Here is a 23,406-nt window from a genome sequence, read left to right as displayed (position 1 = left end):
TTCGGATAGAAGCAAGAGCTGTCAGCCCTGAGCCTCTCACATGGACTCACTTGTCCAAATTAAATTGAAAAAGAAATAAAAATAAACACTTCTGAAAACATTACCGCAGTGCTCACCTCCATACCTACAGCACGCAGCCCAAGCCCCGCAGAATCCAACATCCCCCAAATATAGCCTTTTTTAAGAACTGGCAATGAAAATAGTTGGCAGCAGCACTGCTGCGGTTGCTAGCGTGCGATCTTTGATCTAACAGCAAGCCTTCTTCTTAAAGGAAAACCCAATTTTCAGCTCCTCAGACTTCCCAGATACATCATTACATGAAATACATGGCAAAACACAGTTTGAGCCCGATGTTCTTCTCATCTCCCTCAAATGGAGTCCTGCATTTAGCAACTAGTAATCCAAAATTTAACAGTATCATCTGGGTCACAGCAGGACTGTATCTGAGTTTTTTAGCACTTGAGAAGCCCATGTTTTACATACTGCATGTTGTGTGCACGCTCAGCTGGAGAAAGGCATTTTTTTGCCATATGGTCTCAGCTGAACCACCCATCAACTAAGTAAATGCAAGTCCTTTAAACACAACACACAGATGCACAACTGGGGACCTTCCAAGGCAGGCTTTCTCCTAGTAATCGGTGCTTTGCTGAAAAAGTCAGGTTTCATGCAAAGATGATAGCGTTCTAGCTGCCTGCAGCCACTCATTGCCAGGACCAGATAGCCCAAGGGCATCGGGGACCATCACCAGAGCGGTGTGCAGGACGGTAGTGCTCAGCTCTGCACAAAATAGATCCCTGTCAGCATATTAAAGGAAGCACAGGCTCTGCAGAGCACTTATCATACCGCTCCGTTCTGCCAGCAGTTAAAATAATGGGCTCTCTGCTTCTGAACAGGGGCCATGATGCACACAAGCCCCACGGCACATGCTCTCGGTGGCCCTACCAGCACCTCAGCAAGAAACAATCACATGGAGAAGTCACCCTGGGCAGGGGAGGGAAGTTCAGGTGGGAAACCTGAACACTCGTCCCCTCCATGGCACAACCACACTGCCTGCCTGCTCAGCTGGGAGTTTGACTTTGGAGATGCAGAGCCACAGACGTATTTCACCTGGTGCCCATGCAGCTAAATCAAGGTGAAGCTTGCCTGTTAGAGTGACCAGGTAGGCTAGCAAAAGATTTAGTGTTGTACATTGTGTAGTAGGGAAAGTGCTTTGTAGGAGCAGGCAAGCATTTCTTTAGAGCCACATTAACTCAAGCGTTGACCCTGTGGAGCAGTCAGGGATGCGGGGCAGCAGAGTGGGAGAGGGAAGCTGTGGCCAGATGCACTCCTGGATATTTGCACCAAAGCAGGTCAAGAAGTTACTGTGCTCTGCCAAGCATCAGGGCTGACTACAGGACTTTTCAAAGCACTGGTCTGCTTCAACCACTCATCACGTAGCCAAGCGAGCCTTACATTGCCTATCCAAGCAAGCTGAGCCCATCTCCGCTGTAGAATAACAAGCAGTAGAAAGGGGCGGTAACTCTTTAACCTGCTACGGCTTGGTGGCCAAGGGGATGCACACTTCCCAGAGCACCCAAACGGACCAAGCAAAGCTGGTCAGCAATGCTGTTTGGTTTCTCTCTTTCACCAGATTTCTAAATAAAAATTATTTGCATAACCTGTTTGAGTAACGGATGAATGCAGCTTCTCTGTGCAACACTGCCTCAGCATTTGCATGGAGCAGCAGGAAGCACAGGTTGCATGGGTGGGAATTGTGGTTCTCAAGGTAATTGCCGATGATAGTTGTGGTTTACAAGGGTTATAACACCACTAAGAGAAGCTGGTGTACAGGAGAAAATGATGAAATGAAGTGAAGCAAGTGAAGTGTTACAAGTTTTCAAGATCTGCCAGACCATCTGCAGATCCGCAGTCAGTCAGAAACAGAAAAATCACAGACCAAAGCAAACTAGGGTACAAAGCCAAAACCTATCTGACCCCTGTAGATGCTCCCACTGAGGACCAAGGGTTCTGAAGATCATTTAAGTTTCTTCTCTAAGCTCCTGTGAACACATCACCCTCAAATAAAAGCATTAACCCAAAGTTACCAAGCCCAGCTGGGGTGCGGGCACCTGGCAGGTACGTTTTCAGAGCAAAGCAAACCACCTCAAAGCCACCAGTCTTCATCCCCCAACCGGCAGAGGCGATGGCAGCCCACAGAGCAGTTTCACTTAATGCAGGAAAAAGGCTCTGCATTTTAGCTACTGGAAAGCGCCCTTAAGAAAACACGGATTCCCAGTTTGAAAAAGGTGTTGGAAGAGGGAAAGGACCCTTTCCCAGATGATGCAACGTCACGGGAAGAATTTGCACAGTGGGGAACCACGGAAAACCTCCAGTAGAGCAGAGACGGGGACTATGGGAATGTCCACCCTAAAACACCTCTGGTGCCATCTAAACTAAAACACGCTCAGAGCCCAAAATCCCTCCTAAGCATGGGACCAAGCGGGTGCATGGGAGGCATGGGATGGAGACATCAAGTTCTCCAGCTCCTGCTCCACCAGCAGCCTGTCCCCAGAGCATGGTAGGAGGTGAAGGAAGGAGCTTTCCTCTACTGCAGGCTCCTGCACAGTGGCAGCTCCTCACGTGCAAGGTCGCTGGGGGCGGCCAGACGGGCTCACGGCTTCCCGATCCGCCCCACGTCCAGAATTAGAGCAGCTGAAATGCCAGGCAGAGCTTGGCCAGGCCGAGCTCCTGCCATCTGGGGAACGGACTCGCATGCACACCGCATGGGCCACGAGAGCCCCGGGCCCTTCCAACGCCTGTGCTAGCACGCACGGGCTGCGTGCTCAGTTACTGTGGCCATCAGCTGCTCACAAACCTCCTGCTGCTATTTGGCCTTGGCTGTTCTCAGGAGACCCAGGAAACCTGCTGCCTGAAGAAGGATCTGCCTGGAGACAGCTTGGTGGTTTGGGAACAACAGCCGCCAAAACTGAAAAAATATCGTTTCTGCCTCCACCCCCAGCCTTGCTTATCCCATCTGACACAGGAACAGCAGTCAAGTAGAGAGAGCCCTTTAAAATTTGCCCTTGAGAAAACGGATTACGTTGAAATGTGAAGTTTGGAGAGACCAGCTGTGCAAGATAATCAGAAAAAGACACCGTTTCATCGGAAAAAAATGCTTGTATTTGCATGGATTGTTCAATATGGAAACGCTCCTAGACAGCCTGCCCAAAGCAGAAAGGTCTCCAGCAGGATCTGCACCGCTGGCTCCAGGAGGGAGCCGGGGCTGGGGGGTTGAAACAGGTTTGCAACAAACCTTCATGAGAACATTTCATAATAATGGGACAGACTGCCCAGCTCTGCCCAGGCTTACCATCACCTATCTCCCACCACAGTAATGCATGGCAGCAAATACCCAAAGGCATTCTAGGAAGGCTGAGAGGCTTTTCGAGTAAAAGGTTTACCAGAAAGCTCAGCCTCTACGGTCGCTGCAGTCATGCTTGAATCCTGTTGCATCATGACAATTATCAAGAAATAAGTTGTGTAACGATGGAGCATAGCCTGGGAGAGGCTGGCCAAAAGGTTTTCCCAGCATGTTCAGAAATATTTGGCAGCACTGAGAGAACACTATTGAGTAAGCCTGGCAACAGAAATCCCAGGGAAAAGAAAAATTTTATCAATTTAACAGCATCACCTTCTAAAACCATAGTTAACTCCGAGACCTGCATTAACACCACGCTACGATTTTCCCCTCCAGTGCCCCCCATACACCTAGGTAGGGCCTAACAAAGCTCCGCTATCAAATCCATCTCTGAGCCAAACCATCTTGACTAAAAGCTGATCATGTACCTAGGATGAATGGGTTCCTATTGCTGTGAAGAAACCCAAACCCGGCTGGCAAACAGCACCGTGCCGTGCCAAAGCAGGAGCTCTGTGCTCTGCAGAGCACCGTGCGCTGTGTCCAGCCCCCAACGCCCATCTTCTCCAGCCCAATTGACTCAAACACAGGCATTACCGTGCCTGTATTTTACAAAACAGCTAAAATTAAGCATATATCTAAAGGGACACTGGGCCACCATCTGCTCTATGATCAGGGAATCAGTCTTCTAATCACCTTTAAAAATAGCCATATGGAAACGCAGCCTACAAAGAAAACACCCAACACCCTGCATGGTTGCTAGTGTCCCATCGGAAAAACCGCATCAATCTTTCTGTCCTTCCTTCTCATTAAATGCATTCTCAGCCACTCTATTTGCAGCCTTTCAGAATCTGAACAAGTACCAGAGGCATCTAAAGAAATAATATTTATCTTGTGCAGTCCAACCATTGTTCACTTCACCATACCCTGAGCAATGCCTACAGCACAGAGCCCAGCTGGAGGTGGACACTGCTCCAAAAAACCCACTTGTTTATTTATTGACCCTCCAGAATTCCCTCCAATTTTCCCACTCACCTGCCAGGCTACACCCTAAACTCTACTTCAAGCCCCTTTCTCTAGACTGTGGGATGCTCAGATACCTCTAAAGGAACCGACACCTCCTGGCTTACACTGCTGCTGGTTCATCAGCCAACATAAGCAAGCGAACAAAGTCAATGCGATGGGATTTGTACAGCCTGCGTTAACACCTGAGAGCCAGAACACTCAAGGGTAACGGTTTTAGAGAAGATAGGATCGAGAGCAGTCAGCAAGCCCTTCTTCAAGGGAAATCTACTATTATTTTGCCACACTGGACAAAATAAGGCAGTTTACAAGTAATACAGACCACACATAAACACCCCAGCGATGGTGTTAGCAGTCCTTCTGTGGTGACGGGTATCTGCTCAGCAGCAAGGGGAATTCTGCTCCCCTGTGGCTTCACATTTTTCCTACTCGCTTGATATTGAGTAACCATCAAGTCAAGAGGATATGCATTAACTCTAACTATATTCTTACTTTCATAAGTATTGTACAACACGGGAGAACAGCCAATGAAGAAAAATGATAGCTTTTAACCTATTTTATTTAGAGGAAAGTTTAAAATTTTTAAACAAACAAACAAAAAAAACACTTAAGGTTTTTTTAAACAAAATGATTACGTAGTGTGGCAGAGCTCATATGCAAGACTTCCACAGAAGGTCACCAAGTTTGGCTGACCTCAGCCAGCACGTCTAACCCTGTGAGCCAAATCCACAGAACGCTGTAGAAGAATGCAAGAGGAAACATTTTAGATGTTTACCATAAATAATATCTTCAGAAGCACACCGACCATTTTTACCAGTCCAACAGGAGGAGAGCTTATTTCCAGCACAACACAGCTGATTCCTTGTTTAAACAATTTGCAGTCGGGCCACGAAACACATCCTGGACGAAGCTTCTATAAGTAAAATAGTCGACAAGCCGCCTGCAGCTGGGAAATGCCCCATTTTGGGAAACACTGCATCTCTGGATGGAGCATACTGCCAAATTTTCAGGACCTTCTAGAAACACTGAAAGCCAGGCAAGCTGATTTCAATGGAGGTGCAAACAATATCCATCAAGGCCATGACAGGAAATTAAACTTCTAATCAGCTTTTTGGTGGACATTTCAACTTCATGCCTCAGAAACCTCTACAGGTGATGGGCAGATGTCACCTGCTGGACTGTCATCTCATTCTATACAAGCAACATCTCTTAGAAGATGGTCAGTGGCAACAGGAATGCAAAACATGCTTCACTATCATGTACCCAGGTATGAAAAAGTAACCAGGAAGGCCATCGACTTCCTTGAGGGATTCCCCTAAAGAAGGGAGGTGACACCTGCGAAAATGATGGGCTTTCAATTTACAGAGAACTGCCAGGGCTCGTGATTTCGTGTCACACCACATTTCGACATTTACAACTAGTGATGGGCAGAAATGCAAACAGAGAACTAAAACCCGGCTCCAGCCTGCGCAACAGTTCTGACGCAGGAGGAAAAGGCAGGCTCACTGCACTGGTGGGGGTCAAGAGGTCTTGTCAAAGCACTGGCAATCAATACTACAGCCTAACACAGAAAGCCCACCAGGCACAACGAATGCAACTACCCACAGGAAAAATGCCATGCTTGGAACAAGCACCCACTCACACCTCTTTTGGCAAAGCCTGATCACTTTGTCGCCTGTAAACGCCACTACTCACGGCAAGTTTCATCCACATCGATCCCGAGTCCTTGTCCACTTCAGCTCCATTCACACCAGGGTGCCAGGGGAGTACCCATAAGCCATTTGCAGAGCTAAAATAAAATAATCAGGTTTTCTAGTCCGATGAACAAACTGAAGGCACTGATCTTCCAGGTCCTGAATCCAAGCAGGAGTTCACCATCTTCTCTGTCCATGAACTCCACTTACCCACCCCAGATTTCAACTCTCCTGCCAATATTCACAATACGCCATCATTGCATAATGGTGGTGCCCCTCCCAACTGTAACAAACTATTCCTGAAACATGTCAAGGTGACTGTAGTATCTGCCAGCGTTACAAGACATGAGTTTCATAGATGTGAGAAAAGCCGGGAGCTCCTGTCTGTGCACGCACACCCCTCGCTACTCCCCCAGGTAGTTATTGTGCAACCACACACCCAGAACCATGCAGAAAGGCGGCTTTGGACAGGGTGTAAGCCTACATTTTAAGATAGGGGTATAAAAAGCAATTTGTGAAAAATTATTAAATCCCTTGTGCTGAATCAACAGAGCCAGAGCCTCTGTCAGAGCAATGAGCAGCATGAGGAAAAAATACTGAATAAAAACATAAAAGCCACCACAGGTCTCATTTACATGGTAGTATTGCACTTCAGCACTGGGATGTTCACAGCAGCTCAGCCAAGAGCCTCTTAGACTAAAACAAAATACCATGCTGGGTCAGAACCAGGGTCCCGTGGTTTGTCTGCAGGAGCAGCAACAGGAGATGCTCTTCACGGCCACCACCAGCAGTTCAGCTTCAACACTGATCCTTGGGGTCCTGCTGCTGGTCCTGAAAAGTGACCACTAAAAGCGAGGAAGCAAAGGGTAGGGGTAAACCAGCTCCACAGAAAGAGCTTTCCTCCATTCACAGTTAGATTGCTTTCTTGAACAACCTTTTGTGGGAAACCTCACTAAGGCGGTCTGGAAACAGCCGTATCCGCGTGCTCAGTCCCACCCACCTTGCACTCCGGCAGGTCTGCCAGCAGGACTTCACTTCACAGCAGCTCCATCAGCCTTCCCAGAGGACTGCACTGCTCCATGCACACAGTGACCCGATTCCACTGTACCACTAGGGATGCAAGTCGGATTTACCGGTTCCCAGGACCCCCTTTATTGCCCTCTCTAGACGGCATGGGGCTGGCAGCCTCCCAGTCCTTGGCATAGCAGTCCTTTGCAATAACACACAGCATACCCTGGCCAGCAGCTCTGCAATTTCACATTCAAGTTCCTGCAGTCCTCTGGGGTGCATGCCATCTAATCCTGTGCACTTATTGACATCCAACTTGTTTATCTGGTCAAATACTTCCTGGATATTCCCTTGTATTTATAGAGACGGATGCTGTATCTCTGCCAGTAGCAACTACCAAGGGTTTCAGAGCACAAGGCTGGGAGCAAACAGCTCCAACACAACCCAAATGAAAGCCACTCCCCTGATTCAAGGCTGCTGCCGGTGTGTTCCCCAGCAGGAGAGCTTACAAAACCCCTCTCCTTACTGCTCAGCCACGGAGCAACCACTCAAGTGCTTCCCAAGTGCCTTCCTTCTTTGCAGACTTAACAGAGGAGAAAACTCCCATTCTGCCTACAGGAGCAGGATTACAGGTTATTTGTGCTCAGTAAAAGCTGAAACTTCCAGTGAAAATCTTCAATAATGCTGAATGCACTCCCAAGGAAGCGTAAGTCTGGGGGTGCTTCTGAATGGGCAAAACTACAGGAGACCACAGGCAATGTGTAATCAAGTGGTCACAAACCTTTAATACCTGTCCCCTTCCTTTGCTGCACTGCAGAGCAGAAAAGCATGAGGCTGAGAGCACTTGCCAGCTCCCTGCTCCTGCCCTGCATCCTATGATGGAAAAGACTCTGCAGAGCACGAACAGGGCTTGAGATCTCTGAAACATCAAACCAACCATCCTTCCCGGCATCTCCCTGCAAACCAGCATGTGTACCTGACAGGGATGGGTCAAGCTCTGCTTCCAAGTCAGCCCTTGGAGGGGAAAAACAATTTCAGGTGATGCCGTGCCTGCCAGCTGTCTGAGTAACATGACACTCAAAACCCCGACTCACAGCATCCGGGAAAGCACACCCCACACACTGGAAACCCACAGGACAGTACCTGCCTGAAGAAGGTATTTTGCTGCTCCCACATACCTAGTTCAACCCTTTGGCACAACCGCTCACCTGGTACCTCAGAGATTTCACTAGTAATAAAGAGGACACAGGATGCAGCTTACAAGTGCAAGCCATTAACAAAAACGCTTGGGACAGAAGAACCTCGAAACATGACAGGAGAAAACTGATGGACACCAGGTCTCAGCACACACACATACAGCCTTTGGAGACAAGCTTCAGAGCATGATCCCTGTGTTTTCCAGCCCCCTCAGGCCAAACCAAGAATCTCCAAACCCTTAAGCAGGCATCACCACGCTGCCCTGGGCAGCACCATCTTCGTATCTCATCTGCAACCAAACTCACAGTAGGACAATCAGAGTGATTACATGAAATCAGTTAATTTTGAGTCCAGTGTGGCCTTGCTCTAAACAGCCCACAGCTGAAGATGGAGAATCCATCCACCGATGGAGAAAAGCCAGGGAGCTACACTTGAGGACAAGCTGAGTCCCTCCTGTCCCAGTCTACACTTATGTATGAGCATCCAGATGCAGTGGCTGTTTGCACTACTGCCACAGCACCAACCATACTCAGTGGTGACTCTCCCAGAACTGGGAGAGGAAGAATTCCACCACAGAAATCAGGAAAGCACATGACCTGGATGTGTCTGAGATAAAACAGCTACTTCCTTTACTCCTTGTTTTAACACCAGGTTTCTATCGATGCTCCCACCATTCCCACTCTTGCACTACCCAGGCAGCTCAGAGTCAGAGAGGGCCCCACAAAGCAGAGACATTCATTTGGAGGTATGAGAAACACTGTTATAAAGCACTCGGACAGATGCAGCCAGTTTTGTTAACCCCCTCCCAGGCTGGAAAGTTTCACAAAACCCACCAGAAGACAGCTACACTTTCTGTGATGGAAAGCTATGGCTGTCATTGCCCTTGAAGGAGGGTACAAGATCTACAGCTTAATAAAATGCAAGTACATTCAATGTATTTTATTACCTACTTTAGGTGCACCTAATCTGCCTGATTTCCAGAAGCAGAGCATTGTACCATCCAGCAATGCTTCCAGAATAATTAGTATCTGCCAAGACAACCAATCTATCACTCCAATCTCAGCACACGCAATGGGGAGATGATATGGATTGCTGAGGATGCACCCCAGAAAGCCTCTCTTATTTTCAGGGCTGAGTGGGGCCACCCCCTTTCCCAATGAGAATCCCCATCAGGGAAAGGAGCTGTGCTGAGCCTGGTAGTGCTGTGAGCATAAACCAAACACATGGTAACTTTTCCATAATGCTTCTCACTGCTGTAGAGCTTACTCGGATTCCCCTATGGAAGTAATCCCTCCACAGTAGTAACAGGGGGACAGCAGCATTGGGTATGGCTGTTTGGTAGCACGTGCAACATAGCTTTGACTGCTCTCAGCAGGCTGCAGGCATCTGCCTGCAAATGTGTGCCAGTAAATGCAACCTTCCCAGTGGTGAATTTCTGTTCTTTAAACAAACTGTGTTATTTAGGGATGTGCTTTCACTACCAGAACAGTGTTGAAAGAGGCTGCATCACTGGAAGCGTGACAAGTCATCCAGGCAGTTACCAAAGAAATCAGTTTCTTTGGTTTGGAGTCAGTTTGGCACAGGACACTCCAAAGTCCTGAAGCCAGTGGGAGTAGCAGAGCTGAGTGCATCATGTAGAAGCTGGCTACAATTAAGCACTTCTGAAAGTCTTGATGTTAACAGCCAGCGTCCTCAGTCACAGCATCTGTGCGTATGACAGTAATGGAAGACTGATACCAGCAAAGGTATCTAAAGAGAAAAACAAAACACAGTGCTGATCTGCATTATGGAGACCAAGCACTTTGTTCTCAGCAGTTTAAGGCCAGATTATTTCTGCAAACAGAAGAGGTCCAGACCTTTACAGCAGAAATACAACTGCAACACAGTTTCACCTGGCTTCATTCTCGACTCTCAGATGTGCCATCCCAGAACAAAGCACTCCATGGCGAGGGACAGCCCCCAGATCGAGGCACACCAGCAGCCTGCAGGGGCCCCAGGAACCCGCACGGTGTGGTCTTGTCTTATTTGGCACCAGCAGCACATTCAGACCAAACCAGTGTTTGACAATCTGTATCCTCTCTGGAAGGCTGCTGTCCAGAAACTATTTCCAGTTTCTTAATAAAAACCTCCAGAAGTGATCTGGACTTTTTTTTTTTTAGCATGCTCTATAGTTGTTGGTTTTTTCCTTACAGAAAGATTTATTGGAAGAAATCTCACAGCTACAAGCCCCTACATCCTTTATTACATTTAAAAAAACAAACACAACAAAACACAAAACCACCACCTTCTCCATTTTCTTGTTGCATGTCATGTTTGTTCTAGGCCCAGAGTGGGAACGATAGGCAGTTATTCTTTTGTTTAAACAAAGCTCCAGTAAGCTCTGGCCGCCTTTGCTCTTTGTTTCTCCTTTCTAGACGTGTTATTTCATATGCAAGCATACAAAAGTAGAAAACTGATACGCTCTTCCAAAGCTGGCAGAAGCCAGCAGCACCCTGCTAAGCCCACACACCTAGGCTACAGGGAGGCTAAAGACAGTGTGCTGAGCTCTACCTCCTGCCCCCTGGTCCCCATTAGGCACCACCAGTACTGCAGCTGCACTGTACTGGTTTGAGAAACAAAGGCAAGAACTCAGTGCTCCAGCTATGCACAGGTTACATAGAGAAGAGGCTTCATCCAAGTACCTTCACATCCCACGGTCTAATTAGAAAGAGTTTTGTAATAAGTGTTTTGCTTTTTGAATTCCTACCTGGTTATACTTTTACCTCCAAAAGCTGCCCAGGCTGATGTTTATATGAGATTATTACCAGGCACTTCAGCACAGAACTACGGGTTTGTCCATGTGACACAGGTATGCCTACAGCACAGTCAAGGCATACCGTACTCCTGTTCCAATTAATGCTACCCACCACAGATGAAGCCCTCAGCACTGCTTCAAGTCCCCTGCAAGCACCCTCAGTGTCCCAGCTAGTTTGTCCAGTGCATTTTGCCACGAAAACCAGTGTAGGTATCTACCTGTACAGTAACCACAGCGTTGACTTCAGCCTTTCCACAGAATTATGAAAGAGATTTCACTTCTGAGAGCAGCACTATATCAGAAACATTTCCTGGAGCTTCTGTTCCTTTTTAGGCCACATCAGCAATGCCAAACAGAGAAAGAGGAATCAAAAGCAGCAGGCACAGAAATACTTGTCATGTTCACAGACAGCAAGGGATATCATAGTGAAACAGGCAACAGGGAAAACACATGTGTTTCCTACCAACTCAGGATGGTCACTTTGAACTACATAGTCCTAACAGCACCAAGAGGATGATAATGCAACAGTAAACATCACCTATGTACAAGTTCTGCAGCATGAAGCAATCCCATGTACTGCCCTTTGTGCTGAAATAGTGGTCCCACGTGGCTTGGGATTCGACACTCTGAGCGGAGCAGATTTGGGCAGTCCTGGACCACCAGTGATACAGGAACCTTCAGAGCAGGTTGGCCATAATAGATCCGGATGAACCGCCTCAGTTCCTCCCAGTCCATGCAAAACTCGAGACAGCCACAGCCAGAAGTACACAGCAGCTCTGAGTTTTGTCAGGACCCATCTCGTCTCAGAGACACTCAGTAATGCCTGGAAATATTATTCACTTCTTCCCTAATTTCTTCTCTCTGAAAGCAAAGACCATGATCTTGTATCTTTTCAAAGCTCTCAGAGCCACACAGTCACTGACACCTTGGCATGATCTCAGCACCTTTTGCCATCTAGCAAACTGCAGCCGTTCTCAGAGGCAACCAACTGGCCAAGGTATTTAAAATATCCAAGTTTTTCCTAGGAATCCTCTTTGGCTTTCAGAGGTTCTCATTTCTTTTTTGACTTTTCACACAGTGTGACAAGTCTCAAGTGTTCTAGGAAAGCAGGCTTGTTCAATAGTGTTAAAACACAAAATGTGAAAGGACAAGACAGCAATTAACACTTTGTTATTGAAGAAAAGCATGTGCCCCGAGAGGCATGTGCACGCTTCTAGAAGAGTAATTTTTCAAGCTGCAACCCTTAGCTCTGCTTCCCCAAGACCTCAGTGCCACAAGCTCGCAGGTCAGTACCGCACACGTCATGTTCAGCATGCCTCTTCCATCCCTCCCACCAACATTCCCAGCTGACAGCTCCAGACACCTCAGTGCCAGGTCACCTGTGACAGAGCCACACTAGGAGAGTTTTTCCCAAAATAGTCAGGGAAAACTGTCTGCTAAGGAGGAAGAAACATGTTATTTTTCAGCACTGTGAACACCATGACTGACAGACACCCACCATTTTAATATCCACTGCAAGTTTTGCTCAGCATCACAAATACCCCCCCAAAGGCTGCCGGAATAACTAACTAAAAATCTTCATCAAGACCAAATTTAAGCTGTAGGCTGCTGCCTGTCACCCAAAGATTTACATGCAAGAAGAACAATGCATCCACTCCCTCCATAAACCCCAGCACAGCTGCCAGCCCTGGCCTGCCAAATGGCTTTGTTTGCTGGCACACCTTTACCTGAATGAGTTTACAAAGGAGTTTTCATTCAGAAGCTGCAGTCATTTTACATCTAAGTGAGCAACAGAATGGACTTAACTAGCAGGGAAGTAAATACTTTCCACCATTTCACCTGTGTCTTATCAATATGATTATTTGCTATGTGGTAACTGTAATTCTTTTACTGAAGCAGTAGATGTATGCATAGAAACTCTAGCATGAGCCCAATTTTACAGTCACAGCCAGAACTACACTGGTGTAAACATGTTCCTTTCTGTAGCAGGGTAGCCCCTAATCACCTTTATGCCAGCCACACATGGCAGGGGGACACTATTCAGCTGCAGAAAATCACTTAGAGCAGCACAGTTGCTCATCGTTAGACTATCTGGTATTTTTATTGCAATGACAGCAAGATTTCTCCAGCTGCTCTGCTGAAGGGACTCACCATAACCCAACAAGTTAGTGCATTCTAACGAGCCGTACGTTTAATTTTGCTTCTGTACTGCCACACAGAGTCACACCCATGCAACATAAACGCATGCTATTTCAAGGGAAACAGCACGGGTGGGCAAGGCACAGTTCTCAGTTCGGGGTCACAGCTGTGGTGCCAGCTGAGCCAGTTCTGCAGGGGAGCATTAGCTTTGGATCTTGGACATCACTGGTGAAACCTGGTTTGCATCAATATGAAAATTTCAAGTTTCATGTGGCTTTTAACACTAGTAACTACTCTGGTAAAAATACAAACATACTTCAGATAGGACTGGAAGTTAACTTTTCCGCCCAAAAGTAGCATAGAGAAGCCAGCCTTTGAGAGTGCTATGGCATTATCCACATTTAAGTGCAAGGAGTCAATATATAAGGTTTTAGAAGAACCTTTCTGCCACAGAAGTAGAAACTTGGCAGGCCCACAAAACATGAAAACAGGAGATCTGGGGTTAATTTGCTTTTAGCTTTAGATGTTAGCTGTTCCTCATCCCATGTCTCTACCTGCATCTACCTACTTCACAAGGGAACTGTGGCACCTGCCTCAATACCGTCTGCCTGCTCTTAGCTTTTAGCAGGTACAACTGCAAAGGCAGAGCTGGAAGTCAAAAGCTCCTCGCTACTGCGCCGGGCCACTTCAGCGCATCCCGGATGGGCAGAGCAGCTCCACTGCACAGCTCTTCGCAAACTCACGGAAAGCAAACACCTGCTGTACCTAGGTAAAGATTAAAGCCTCTCAGGTTTTAACCATGTTTTAATTGACCTCAGCAGAAATCAACACCATTTATACACTTTGGCACTATACTTGCACACGCTCTATACCATAATAAAACCAGAAATTTACCAGTAAAAAGCAATTTTGTCCCCAAGTTTCTTCTCATTGACATTTCTGTCCAGGAGGTTGTAGCAAATGTTGGTGGTGGCCCCTTTCATCCACTCAATGAAGATCTTCCCCTTCGTCACATCGAAGTTGTACTTGAGAAAGGGGCCCGTGTGCTGGCTCTTCCAGTAAAACTCCTTAGCAATGTCACCCCAAAATTCTGAAAAGACAACGGCCGGAGCTCATGACCCAGAAACAGGCACGGAGAAGGAAGACAACGCTTGAAGGAACGAGAGGGGCAGCCCCCACACTCCTGCACCCCACGCGTGGGGGGGTGGCCGCGGCCCAGCGGCCCCAACGCCACGGCAGCCCAGCCGCCCCTCCCGCCCGCCCGGCACCCCCGGCCCCGCTCGGCCCCCGCCTGCGAGCAGCCCCCGGAGGAACCGGCGGCGCCTTGCGGGGACCGCTCCCCCGCCGCCCGGCCTCCCCCGCCCCGCCGCGGCCCTCTCCCGGGGGGCAGAGCGGGCAGGGAGGGGGCTCCCGCCGGCGGCGCTCACCGTGCGGCTCCTCCACGGAGCGCTGGTAGAGGCGCTCGTAGTGGGGCAGCGAGGGGACGTGCGCCGCGGGCAGCAGCTCGGGCCGCGGCCGGTACAGCCGGGCCTGCTCCTCAGGCTGCACCATGGCGGGGCGCCGGCGGCTCTGGGCGGGCGGGCGACCGCCGAGCCCGCTTCAAAGCGGCGCGGAGCCGGGGGCGGGGACGGCGGAGGCGGCGGCCCGCCCTCACGGCGGCGAGGGGCAGCACCGCCCCGGAGCGCCAGAGCCGGCCCGCCCGCCGCTGCGGGGGCCGCTGAGCCCGGCAGGCAGCCCCGGGGCCGGAGCGGGCCCGGGCAGGCCGGGGCGCGCCAGCACCCGGCTGTGGGGCGGCGTGTCAGCGGTGCCGTCCTGTCAGCCCTGTCAGCCATGACCCCCCTGTCAGCCATGACCCCCCTGTCAGCCATGTTTCTCCCCACCCGCCATGTCCCCCCTGTCAGTCCTGCCCACCCCGCCAGTGGTGTTCCCCTGTCAGCCGTGTCCCCTCTGTCAGCCGTGTCCCCTCTGTCAGTGGTGTCCCCCTGTCAGCCATGTCAGTGGTGTTCCTCCTCAGCCGTATCACATCTGTCACGCCCATTAGTGGTGCCTCCCCCTGTCAGCCATGACCTGCTTGTCAGCCCTGTCCACTCTGTCACTGGTGTCCCCTCCTGTCAGCCATGCCACCTCCATTAGTGGAGTCTCCCCTTGTCAGTGGTGTCCTGCTGTCAGCCATGTCCCCCGCATTAGTGTGTCTCCCCATCGGCCATGTCCCCTCCGTCACTGGTCTCCCCTTGTCAGTCCCTGTCCCCCCATCATCAGCCATGTCCCCCCATGCCAGCAGTGTTCCCCCATTAACAGTGCTGTCCCATCAGCCGTGTCTCCCTTGTCAGCAGAGTCCCCCAATGAGCAATGTCCCCTCAGGGAGAGTCCCTGCCACTTTGCCAAGCGCAGGGGAACAGCCCAGGGAGCTATCGATGAGATCCTCCTTCCCCAGCCCCGAAACAGGCCCAGAGGCCATGGCCATGCTCAGTGCCTGGCTCCCTGCAGAAAATAACCTTAATTTTGTGTTCAAGACACTCCACTTCCCCACCACTGACTGGCGGGGTGAGTACAGTGAGCCACGTCAGTTCACCGAGCGCCTTACCCTCCCCGAAAAATGTTACAGGTCTTGTGTAGTTAGTGAGAAATTAAACAATTTTCTTCACCAAGAGGACAGTCAAATGCTGGAACAAGGGCCCATAGTGGCAGTGGGGTCTCGTCCCTTGGAGATAGCCAAGACTCAGCCGGACAAACCCCAAGCAACCAGCCCTGTCAGAGCAGGAGGTTGGTCCTGGGATCTCTCAAGGGACCAACGTGATGCCAGGAGTCTCTGGTCTTAGAGGCAGGAGCTGGCTACATTGGTGCCTCCTGCAGCAGACCCATTCTCAGCTCAATCCTTAACATCTCTTGCGCTGAGCAGGGCTGCCCCAATGGCATTGCTTATGTAGGCTGCTGAAACCTTAAATGTCTGTTCTGCACTGGGGAATATCACCCCTTCGAACGAAGCTCCGCTGTGCCCAGGGAGCCACTTGCTCTGGAGCCGTAGGCAATTTTTGTGGTAGTTTGGGCTGGGGCCAAGGAGCACTCAAAAGAGAAAAGTCCATAACCTTGAACTTGGCACAGTATTCCTCAAGCGGGGGAGCAGTGGCCTAGTGTCAGTGAGCAGGAACAGCCTATTCCAGGATCCTTGGTGTTTTCCATGGTTTAATGCACTCCCTGGGAGCATTGCTTTGCTGTACGCTGCAGGAGATGCGGACCTGTGGCCTGGTGAACATCATCTGCCACTCCATGCCATGTTCCCATCAGCAAAGAGGCCAGAAACAGTTCTTCTACATCAAAAGTGGCTGGTGCTGGGGTGTATTTTCTATTAAGGATGCTCCCTAGTTTTGAAGGACACATCTATGCTGCAGCTCCCTGCTCTGGTGTTAGTCTGCTGGCTGCCCACACTGCTTGAGGGCCAAGTTTCTTCTGTGACTCCATTTGGGAGGACACAGCTGGTTTCCTCCAAGGTGAAACCCAGGAGTAGTTCAGATGATATGTCCCTTCATGGGCTGTATTCTGCGGGCAGCATCACTCCAAAGATGCTCTCTACACCTCTCCAACATGACCTCAGCAGGCTTTACACCCCAAATAGGTCAGCCACCCCCATACCGCACTGTAGCATATGTAACAAATCTTCCTTAGCCATATGCTATGAAATCACTGTCCTGGGAAGCTGCAGTGTGGCCCCATATTATGCATTTCATTATTAACCAAAAAATTACAGGAAGGAATAGTTAGATCTTAGGGTGCAAGGACTCAATCTCTACTAGTAAATCACATGGATGTAAGCAAAGTCTCCAAAACAAATCCACATCTGTCCAGATACCCAATTTTAGCACATTCCCTGTTGGAGTTTTAGCCTGGGACCACCAGGCTCCGAGCCCAGGCTTGCTCCATGGGCAGATGCAGTATGGATACAGCCAAACCCTGCAAGGTGTTTCCCTCCTCCAATTTCCCTGTTACAAAAAGATGTTTGTGAACAAAAAGTCAGTTTGGCCCTGCAGCCTGGGCTCTCTGGCATGGGTAGTTTTGACGCTCCCCAGGAGCTATGGGATTTGCATTCCTCCAGCACTCCCTTTGGAGTCGTAGTCCAGGCACAGCCCCATGAGTTTTGGGGTACACGTGGCACATTGTTTAACAACCCCAACTGGAAAGTGCACTGATCCTCTCCGGCAAAGGGGGACCAACCCAGCACTTCTAAAGTCCTTCAGAAGCCACCTCACACTGAACATTTTCTATTACGAGTTGCCAACCCTTCGTTTTAGCAGCCTCCATCTCAAGGATTTTGCATTTACAGGCAGGGCTTAGCAGCTCGCTAGCAAACCTTCTGTTCCCCCCCATGATAGGCAGGGGCCTGTAGTTCACCCCACTGCTGGGAAAGTGCTTCATTGCGCTCCCTGTCACAGGACGAGTGTCTCATTGCCAACAAAGACGTGGTTTGCAGATCTGGGAGGCACCCTTTGGTTTCCTTCTCATTGCCCTTTTGCTTTCAGTGATTTGTCCAGCTGAAATTCTCCACCAGGCTCAGTGACAGCATGATTTCTCTCCAGCAACTGTTGCCTCCTGTGGGCAGGACATACCGAGCAGCAAGGCTGGGGCAGCACCATGTCCCAGCAGCCTGCCAGCTATCCTCTGTCCAGCATAGCCCAGTATAGGCTGCCAGGGGTGGGGGATTTTGTTGTTGTGCTTCAGCTGTCTGCAGCTGTGGCCCAGGAAACTGCCTGACTGACGGGGAGCAATCGCATCATCTCTGACAACACACCTGCAAAGAGGAAAACTCAGAATAGCCTCCCAGATGCATTTTCCCATGCTTTCTCCCATTGCAGGACTCTGGGAACCCTCAAAGTGCCCGTGTACAGGGCTGCAAACCACACGGTACCATCAGTCAGACCCCCCCCCCCCACAATGGCACAAACACAGCCCTTCTCAAACTTTCATTACAGTGGTCTACAGCTGAAATATGGACATGTCCAGGCCTCCCTTCAGTGATTTTATAGGCTCTACGAAAAGGGCTCCTGCTGTGTGACCGTGCTTTGCTAGCCCAGTTCCCTCCACCTCAGGGCAGCTTGCATCCAGCTGGGCTGGATGGATCTGGGAGCTGGTGCATGGTGGGGCTGGATGCTGCAGAGTCTGCTCCGGGTTCAGCTGCCAGCTCTCCTCCTGACTCACCAGGCAGCCCTGGAAAATCAGCTGCACTTTGGGCCCTTCATTTCCTCTTTCTGTAAAGGTATAAAAGCACGTAAAGGGGACACATTGATGTATATTAAGGTCCCTTGTAGAATGAGAGAGGAAAAAAAAAAAGATACTGGCCAGGTTATCTGGTGGGAGTTTCTAGAGTACCCCAAGCTCACACTGTCTGCTTGGGGTACTCCGGAAACAGCCTTTCTAGGGCAGCACCCACAGCTCAGCAGTTGTGGTGGGACTCTTCACCGCACCTTCCCTGACATGCAAGACCTCAGTCCTAGAGATGCTGAGGGTAGGGGAAAGAAACTGGAAAATCAGAAATGGTTCATGTGTCTCAGGCCTTCTGCACGACAAGCTGAGCAGGAGGCAGCCTTGCATGTAAAACCTGTGTTAATTTGGACAAAGCAGTGCTCCAGTAGAACAGCCAACTTGCTCACCCGGAGGGCTCCAAACGGGGTCGCAGGGCATTCCCTTCTGACTGGCCTTATTGCCAAAAAATGGGTGGGAATCACATCTCTGTTCATGCAAATAACTGAGCATACTAAATATGTGGTAATTTGAAAAAAGCAGACCTCTCCTCCCTCCAGCTGCCCTCCCCTCACCCTGCTTACTTGATCCAGACTCCCTTCCACTCTAAAATCTGCTTGCTGATAAATCTATGATGTGAGTTAGGAGTGGTTAAAACCCCCATGCCCCGCCGAGAGCATGCTGCCAATGCACCTCGAAGGGTCTCCCCACGCTCCTTACCATCTCTGCCACCACAGGCACCTTGCTGAGACACATCTCAGGCGTGCTGTGGCACAGCCCTCCCACGGGAGCACACGTCTGGGTCACCAGGCTGTGCATGGGGAGAGGGTACCCATTTTGCCTGGGATGAGGCTCTGCTGAGAGGGAGCTTTATGTAGAGGTTGATTTGGGTCAGCTTTTGGTGCTCTCAGGGTCAGCTGCTTCTGGCATCAGCTCTGAGAGAAACCTGTGGAAGGGGCTTTTCTGCAGCTGAATGGCTTTTCTTCTTCACCAAAATTTGGGTGTGCAGGATGCAGCAGGAAGATTGCAATCCACAGCAGTGGAGGAAGCAACCCAGGAAGGCACAGAAGTGTCTGAGCCACACCGAGGTCAGCGTGATGGCTGAGGCCCATGTGCTTGCATGGAGGAGGACAGCAAGGCACCTCCTCTCCCACTGCCCGTCCACTCATCCCAGAGCATCTCCTGGACAGGGCAGCCTGGACCTGGGCCTGACGAGGCTGTAACAGGTCTGGCCAGGCAGGTTCAGCAGCTTGGTGATACGGCTGTCAGTGATGGTAATCAGAGAAGACACCTTTTTAGTATGGACCCAACCCCCGGTGAACATGTCACAGCACAAACAAGCTTAGACCTTTCACGAGTACGCCAGAAGCAGTGGGAGGCTTTGTCAGAATAACCTGCAGTGGGAAGGGAAAGTTTTCTTGAACTATAAGTGACTGCAGGGGCAGGGAATCAAGGGGCAGAATAAAAGAGCAAAGGATCTGGAAGGAATCCCAAGTAACACCAGCAAATACTCCTGGGCAGGCGTGAGAGAAGGAGCAGGGTGGATATCTGACAGCAAGGGCAGCTTATGGCCCAGCCAGTGCTGGCAAAGGGATGTGCTCAAGGTTAGCTACATTAAAATGGACCTGTGGTGCTCATGCCCCTGGCAGGTACCTGTGCTGGTCCTTGCACAGCAGATGACATGACAAGCGAGCAGCGGGACTGCTAGCAGAGAGCTCGAGGCTGGCACGGCTGGTGCTGCAGGCTCAAACGTGCCTTGCAGGGGCAGAAGGGAAGGCACTGTGCAGCACCATGACCACTCTTGGGCTACGCTGCTGGCATCCCCCTTCTCCCACGCGTGATGGTAGTTTGTGGACTCAAACAGTGTGGATCTCCAGAGCAGCATCCTGGGAACAGGGAGGCCATAGTAAGCCAGAGGAGAGGGGGTGGGACGATGTGACCGGGCTGTGGATCTTCCTGCTGGGGTTTTCTATGCTAATTTTCAGCACATGGCCAGGCTGGGCAGCCCTTCACTTGTGCTGAATGAATCAGCACATAGCCGCAACAGGGTTAAACACCGGATCAGACACGTCTCCCCACTGATGACACTCCTCCCCTGCCTCGGCTGCAGAGGAAATTTTAATCAGCACCATGATAACAGCCTTTCAGTCCTGCTGGGAGTTATCAGCTCCTTTGTTTGTAAATGTAACTGCTCGATACCAATACGGCTCTGAGTTCCAGCACATACCGGCTCCACAGCCCTTTGGCTCAAGCAGCCTCCCTCCCCTCCAGCCGCCTGCTCCCAGTTATCAGGGTATCAGGGTGTTAAAATAGACCAGGCTGTGCTGAACACAAGGATCAAGCCCAAACTGTTTCATTCCTACCTCTGCTGTCACTGTGAGAGAGACCTCTGAATTTCAGGCTGTTTTAAAGCTTCCAAGAGTAGCTGATGAATATCAGAGCCTGGTAATTTAGCCCTCTGCAGAGTACAGACAATATATTCATAATCATTTTACATGTAGATGAGCTAGTAATGCAATCAGGGTTATAAATCAAACCCAGGAGACATGTTAGTGCTGTTTGCCTGAGCTTTTTGAGCGATCTAGCCACAAGAAAATGTCTGTCTGTCTCCTAGATGGGGCCAATTAACCTTATAAAGATGCACTCTCCTCTCACAGCGGCTCATTTGTTTACTTGGGCTCTGCCAGCTGCTGCTATTTTCATTCTGGAAGAGGGGGCCAGGTTGGTAAGAGATTTGTCGGAGGCCCATGCTGCAGAGGAAAGGAAACCAGGCTCAGGAGAGATGGTGCCTTCATCAGCGGCACATTAGAGGAGGTTGGGGTTTAATAACTGGCTTCCCCATGTGGCTTCATAGCTATCCCCAGGCTTCAGAGAGTGTCCTTGCACATCCATAAATGCAGCCGCCTTCTTTTGTCCCTGTTTTATGGAGCACTAAGTGATAGCTGGAGCTCTGGGGCACTCGGTGACTGTGGCCCGTGGAGCAGCCGTGTCCCACAGGCTCCTGCCTGCACCTTGGGCAGCACAGGCCCACGCAGCCTGGGCGGGCAGGCGGCAGCGGCGTGCCCTCTGCTGATGAGCTGCCAGCCATGCAGGTCTGCTGTGCCAAGGCCCGCAGTGCCAGCCGTGCAGGGTCCCCAGCTCCAGCAATGCGGAGTTCTCAGTGCCAGTGGTGCAGGGTCTGCAGTGGCACTGATGTGGGGTCTGCAATGCTGGCAATGCAGGGCTCCCAGTGCCAGCAGCACAGGGCACACAGTGCCAGTGAAGTAGGGTCTGAGGTGGCAGCACTGCAGGGTCTGTGGTGGCAGTGGTTCAGTGTCTGAGGTGCCAGCAATGCAAGCTGCAAAGTGCCAGTGATGCAAGATCCAGGCATGAATTAGTGATGCAGGATCCAGGCATGAATTCGCTGAAGCCAGGTCTCATGGTGCAGCACATGGGCTGGCCTTGCTGGGTCTCATCCCAGCCATGGGGTCTGGGCATGCGTGTCCCCACACTGTCCCCTGGCACCATCTGATTCTGCCCTGCTCAGAGCCTGGAGCAGCCAGGAGCTGAGCTGCACCGGGATGCTTCTCCGGTACCCAAGAGTAAGAAAGCCATTACCTACCGGCACAGGGGGGCCTGAAGCTGTTGCCCAGCCCCGTACCCCACTACCTCGCTCAGGCGTGCAGCCCAGGCAAGGGCGAGGGCTTGTACGTGGGCACAGGAGCATGTCCCACACTCAGGCAGCTTGGGGGGTAGCAGGACTGCACCAGTGCTTGGTGGGACTGTGAAGGCTGATGACAACACCCAACAAAGCGGGTCTGCTTTGCTCTTGCTTTGAGTCCTTCTGGCTTGGCCATGTCCTGCCCCACACCATGTGGGGATGTCCATATGCTGGGGATGTCCGGGAGCAGGATGGGGCCTGCTTTGAGTGAGCAGGATTTGGGGTGGTGCAAGGATGCACTGGTAGCCAGGCAGACCTGGGAGCAAAGGGACAGGGCTGGCATGGAGCTGAGGTCGGTGCTGACGCCAGAGGGTGGTGTGGTCTCATGCATCCCCAGCACCAAACCCTCAGAGCTGCTGAGGCCTCAGGGCTGCGATTTGGCCCAGGGACTGGCCATTTGCTGCGAAAATCTGTTGGACCTTGCAGCACTACGAGGCAGGGTGAAAGGCAGTGGGTGACACGTCTGAGAGCTGCCTCCACATTCAGTAGGGACAGGCAGCAGCTTGTCCCACCCCAGCCACGTCTGCAGTATCCAGGACCCCAAAACTGGGCTCCAGGCATTGCTCATCCTTGGCCTCAACTGTGGCGGGGGACATAACTTTTGGGGACCCAAGGGGGCCACTGACAAACACCCCATGCTGCCTCGCACCGGGGGCTGAGGCTCTCCGCAGCCAGGCAGATGCTGCGAGATGGGGGCTGTTTCCTTCATTGCCTGGGACGTTACAAAACCACAGGAGCTGCATCTTCACCATAGTTGGTGCCCCCTGGGGCTGTGGCAGGGGGTAGGCAGGGCTGGGAACAGGAAAGGAGACACATCACTTCTCTGACCCATTTGTAAGAAGAGGACTTGGAGACAACTTTTATTTATTTTTTTCATAGAGATTTTTAATGTTTATTTTTTAACAGACTTGGTTTAAATTTTTGTTTTCTACAATAATTCAATGTAAAAATCCCAGTACAATATACAACAGTTTGAACATTTGGAATAAGAAATCCAGCTTGGGGAGACACATAAGTTCAGCTAGTTTCTAACACGGGTAGCAAATTCCCTCCACCCTCCCCCAGATTTACCAGCCAGGAAGGCATGTGAACAGGAATGCTTTACAAGTGTCACCCCCACCCCGTCAAGACACTGGCTGCCCTGTCCCTTCCTGTATTTCATTGGGACGGTCCCTCAGACACATCACCTTGGAAAGGGCAGGGTCCTTTCCATGGGACGGCTGGG

At 50.7% G+C, this 23,406-nt stretch overlaps 1 protein-coding gene across 2 annotated transcripts in view; it reads right to left on the bottom strand.

Annotated features, from left to right (window-relative positions):
- Positions 1-14,781, bottom strand: part of ACSS2 (acyl-CoA synthetase short chain family member 2) — a 33,688-nt gene extending 18,907 nt beyond the window's left edge. For both annotated transcript variants that reach the window (XM_059827024.1, XM_059827025.1), the window contains exons 1-2: positions 14,677-14,781; positions 14,144-14,339 (exon numbers count right to left, since the gene is read on the bottom strand). In XM_059827024.1, the coding sequence (XP_059683007.1) occupies positions 14,144-14,232 (89 nt within the window). In that variant the 5' untranslated portion in view covers positions 14,233-14,339; positions 14,677-14,781. The remainder of the gene's footprint in view (positions 1-14,143; positions 14,340-14,676) is intronic.
- Between the last annotated feature and the right edge of the window lie 8,625 nt (positions 14,782-23,406).

The sequence above is a fragment of the Gavia stellata genome, chromosome 20 (assembly GCF_030936135.1).
Source record: "Gavia stellata isolate bGavSte3 chromosome 20, bGavSte3.hap2, whole genome shotgun sequence".
Taxonomy (NCBI): domain Eukaryota; kingdom Metazoa; phylum Chordata; class Aves; order Gaviiformes; family Gaviidae; genus Gavia; species Gavia stellata.
The sequence above is the reverse complement of the archived record's forward strand: the minus strand, read 5'-3'. Positions and strand labels throughout refer to the sequence as shown.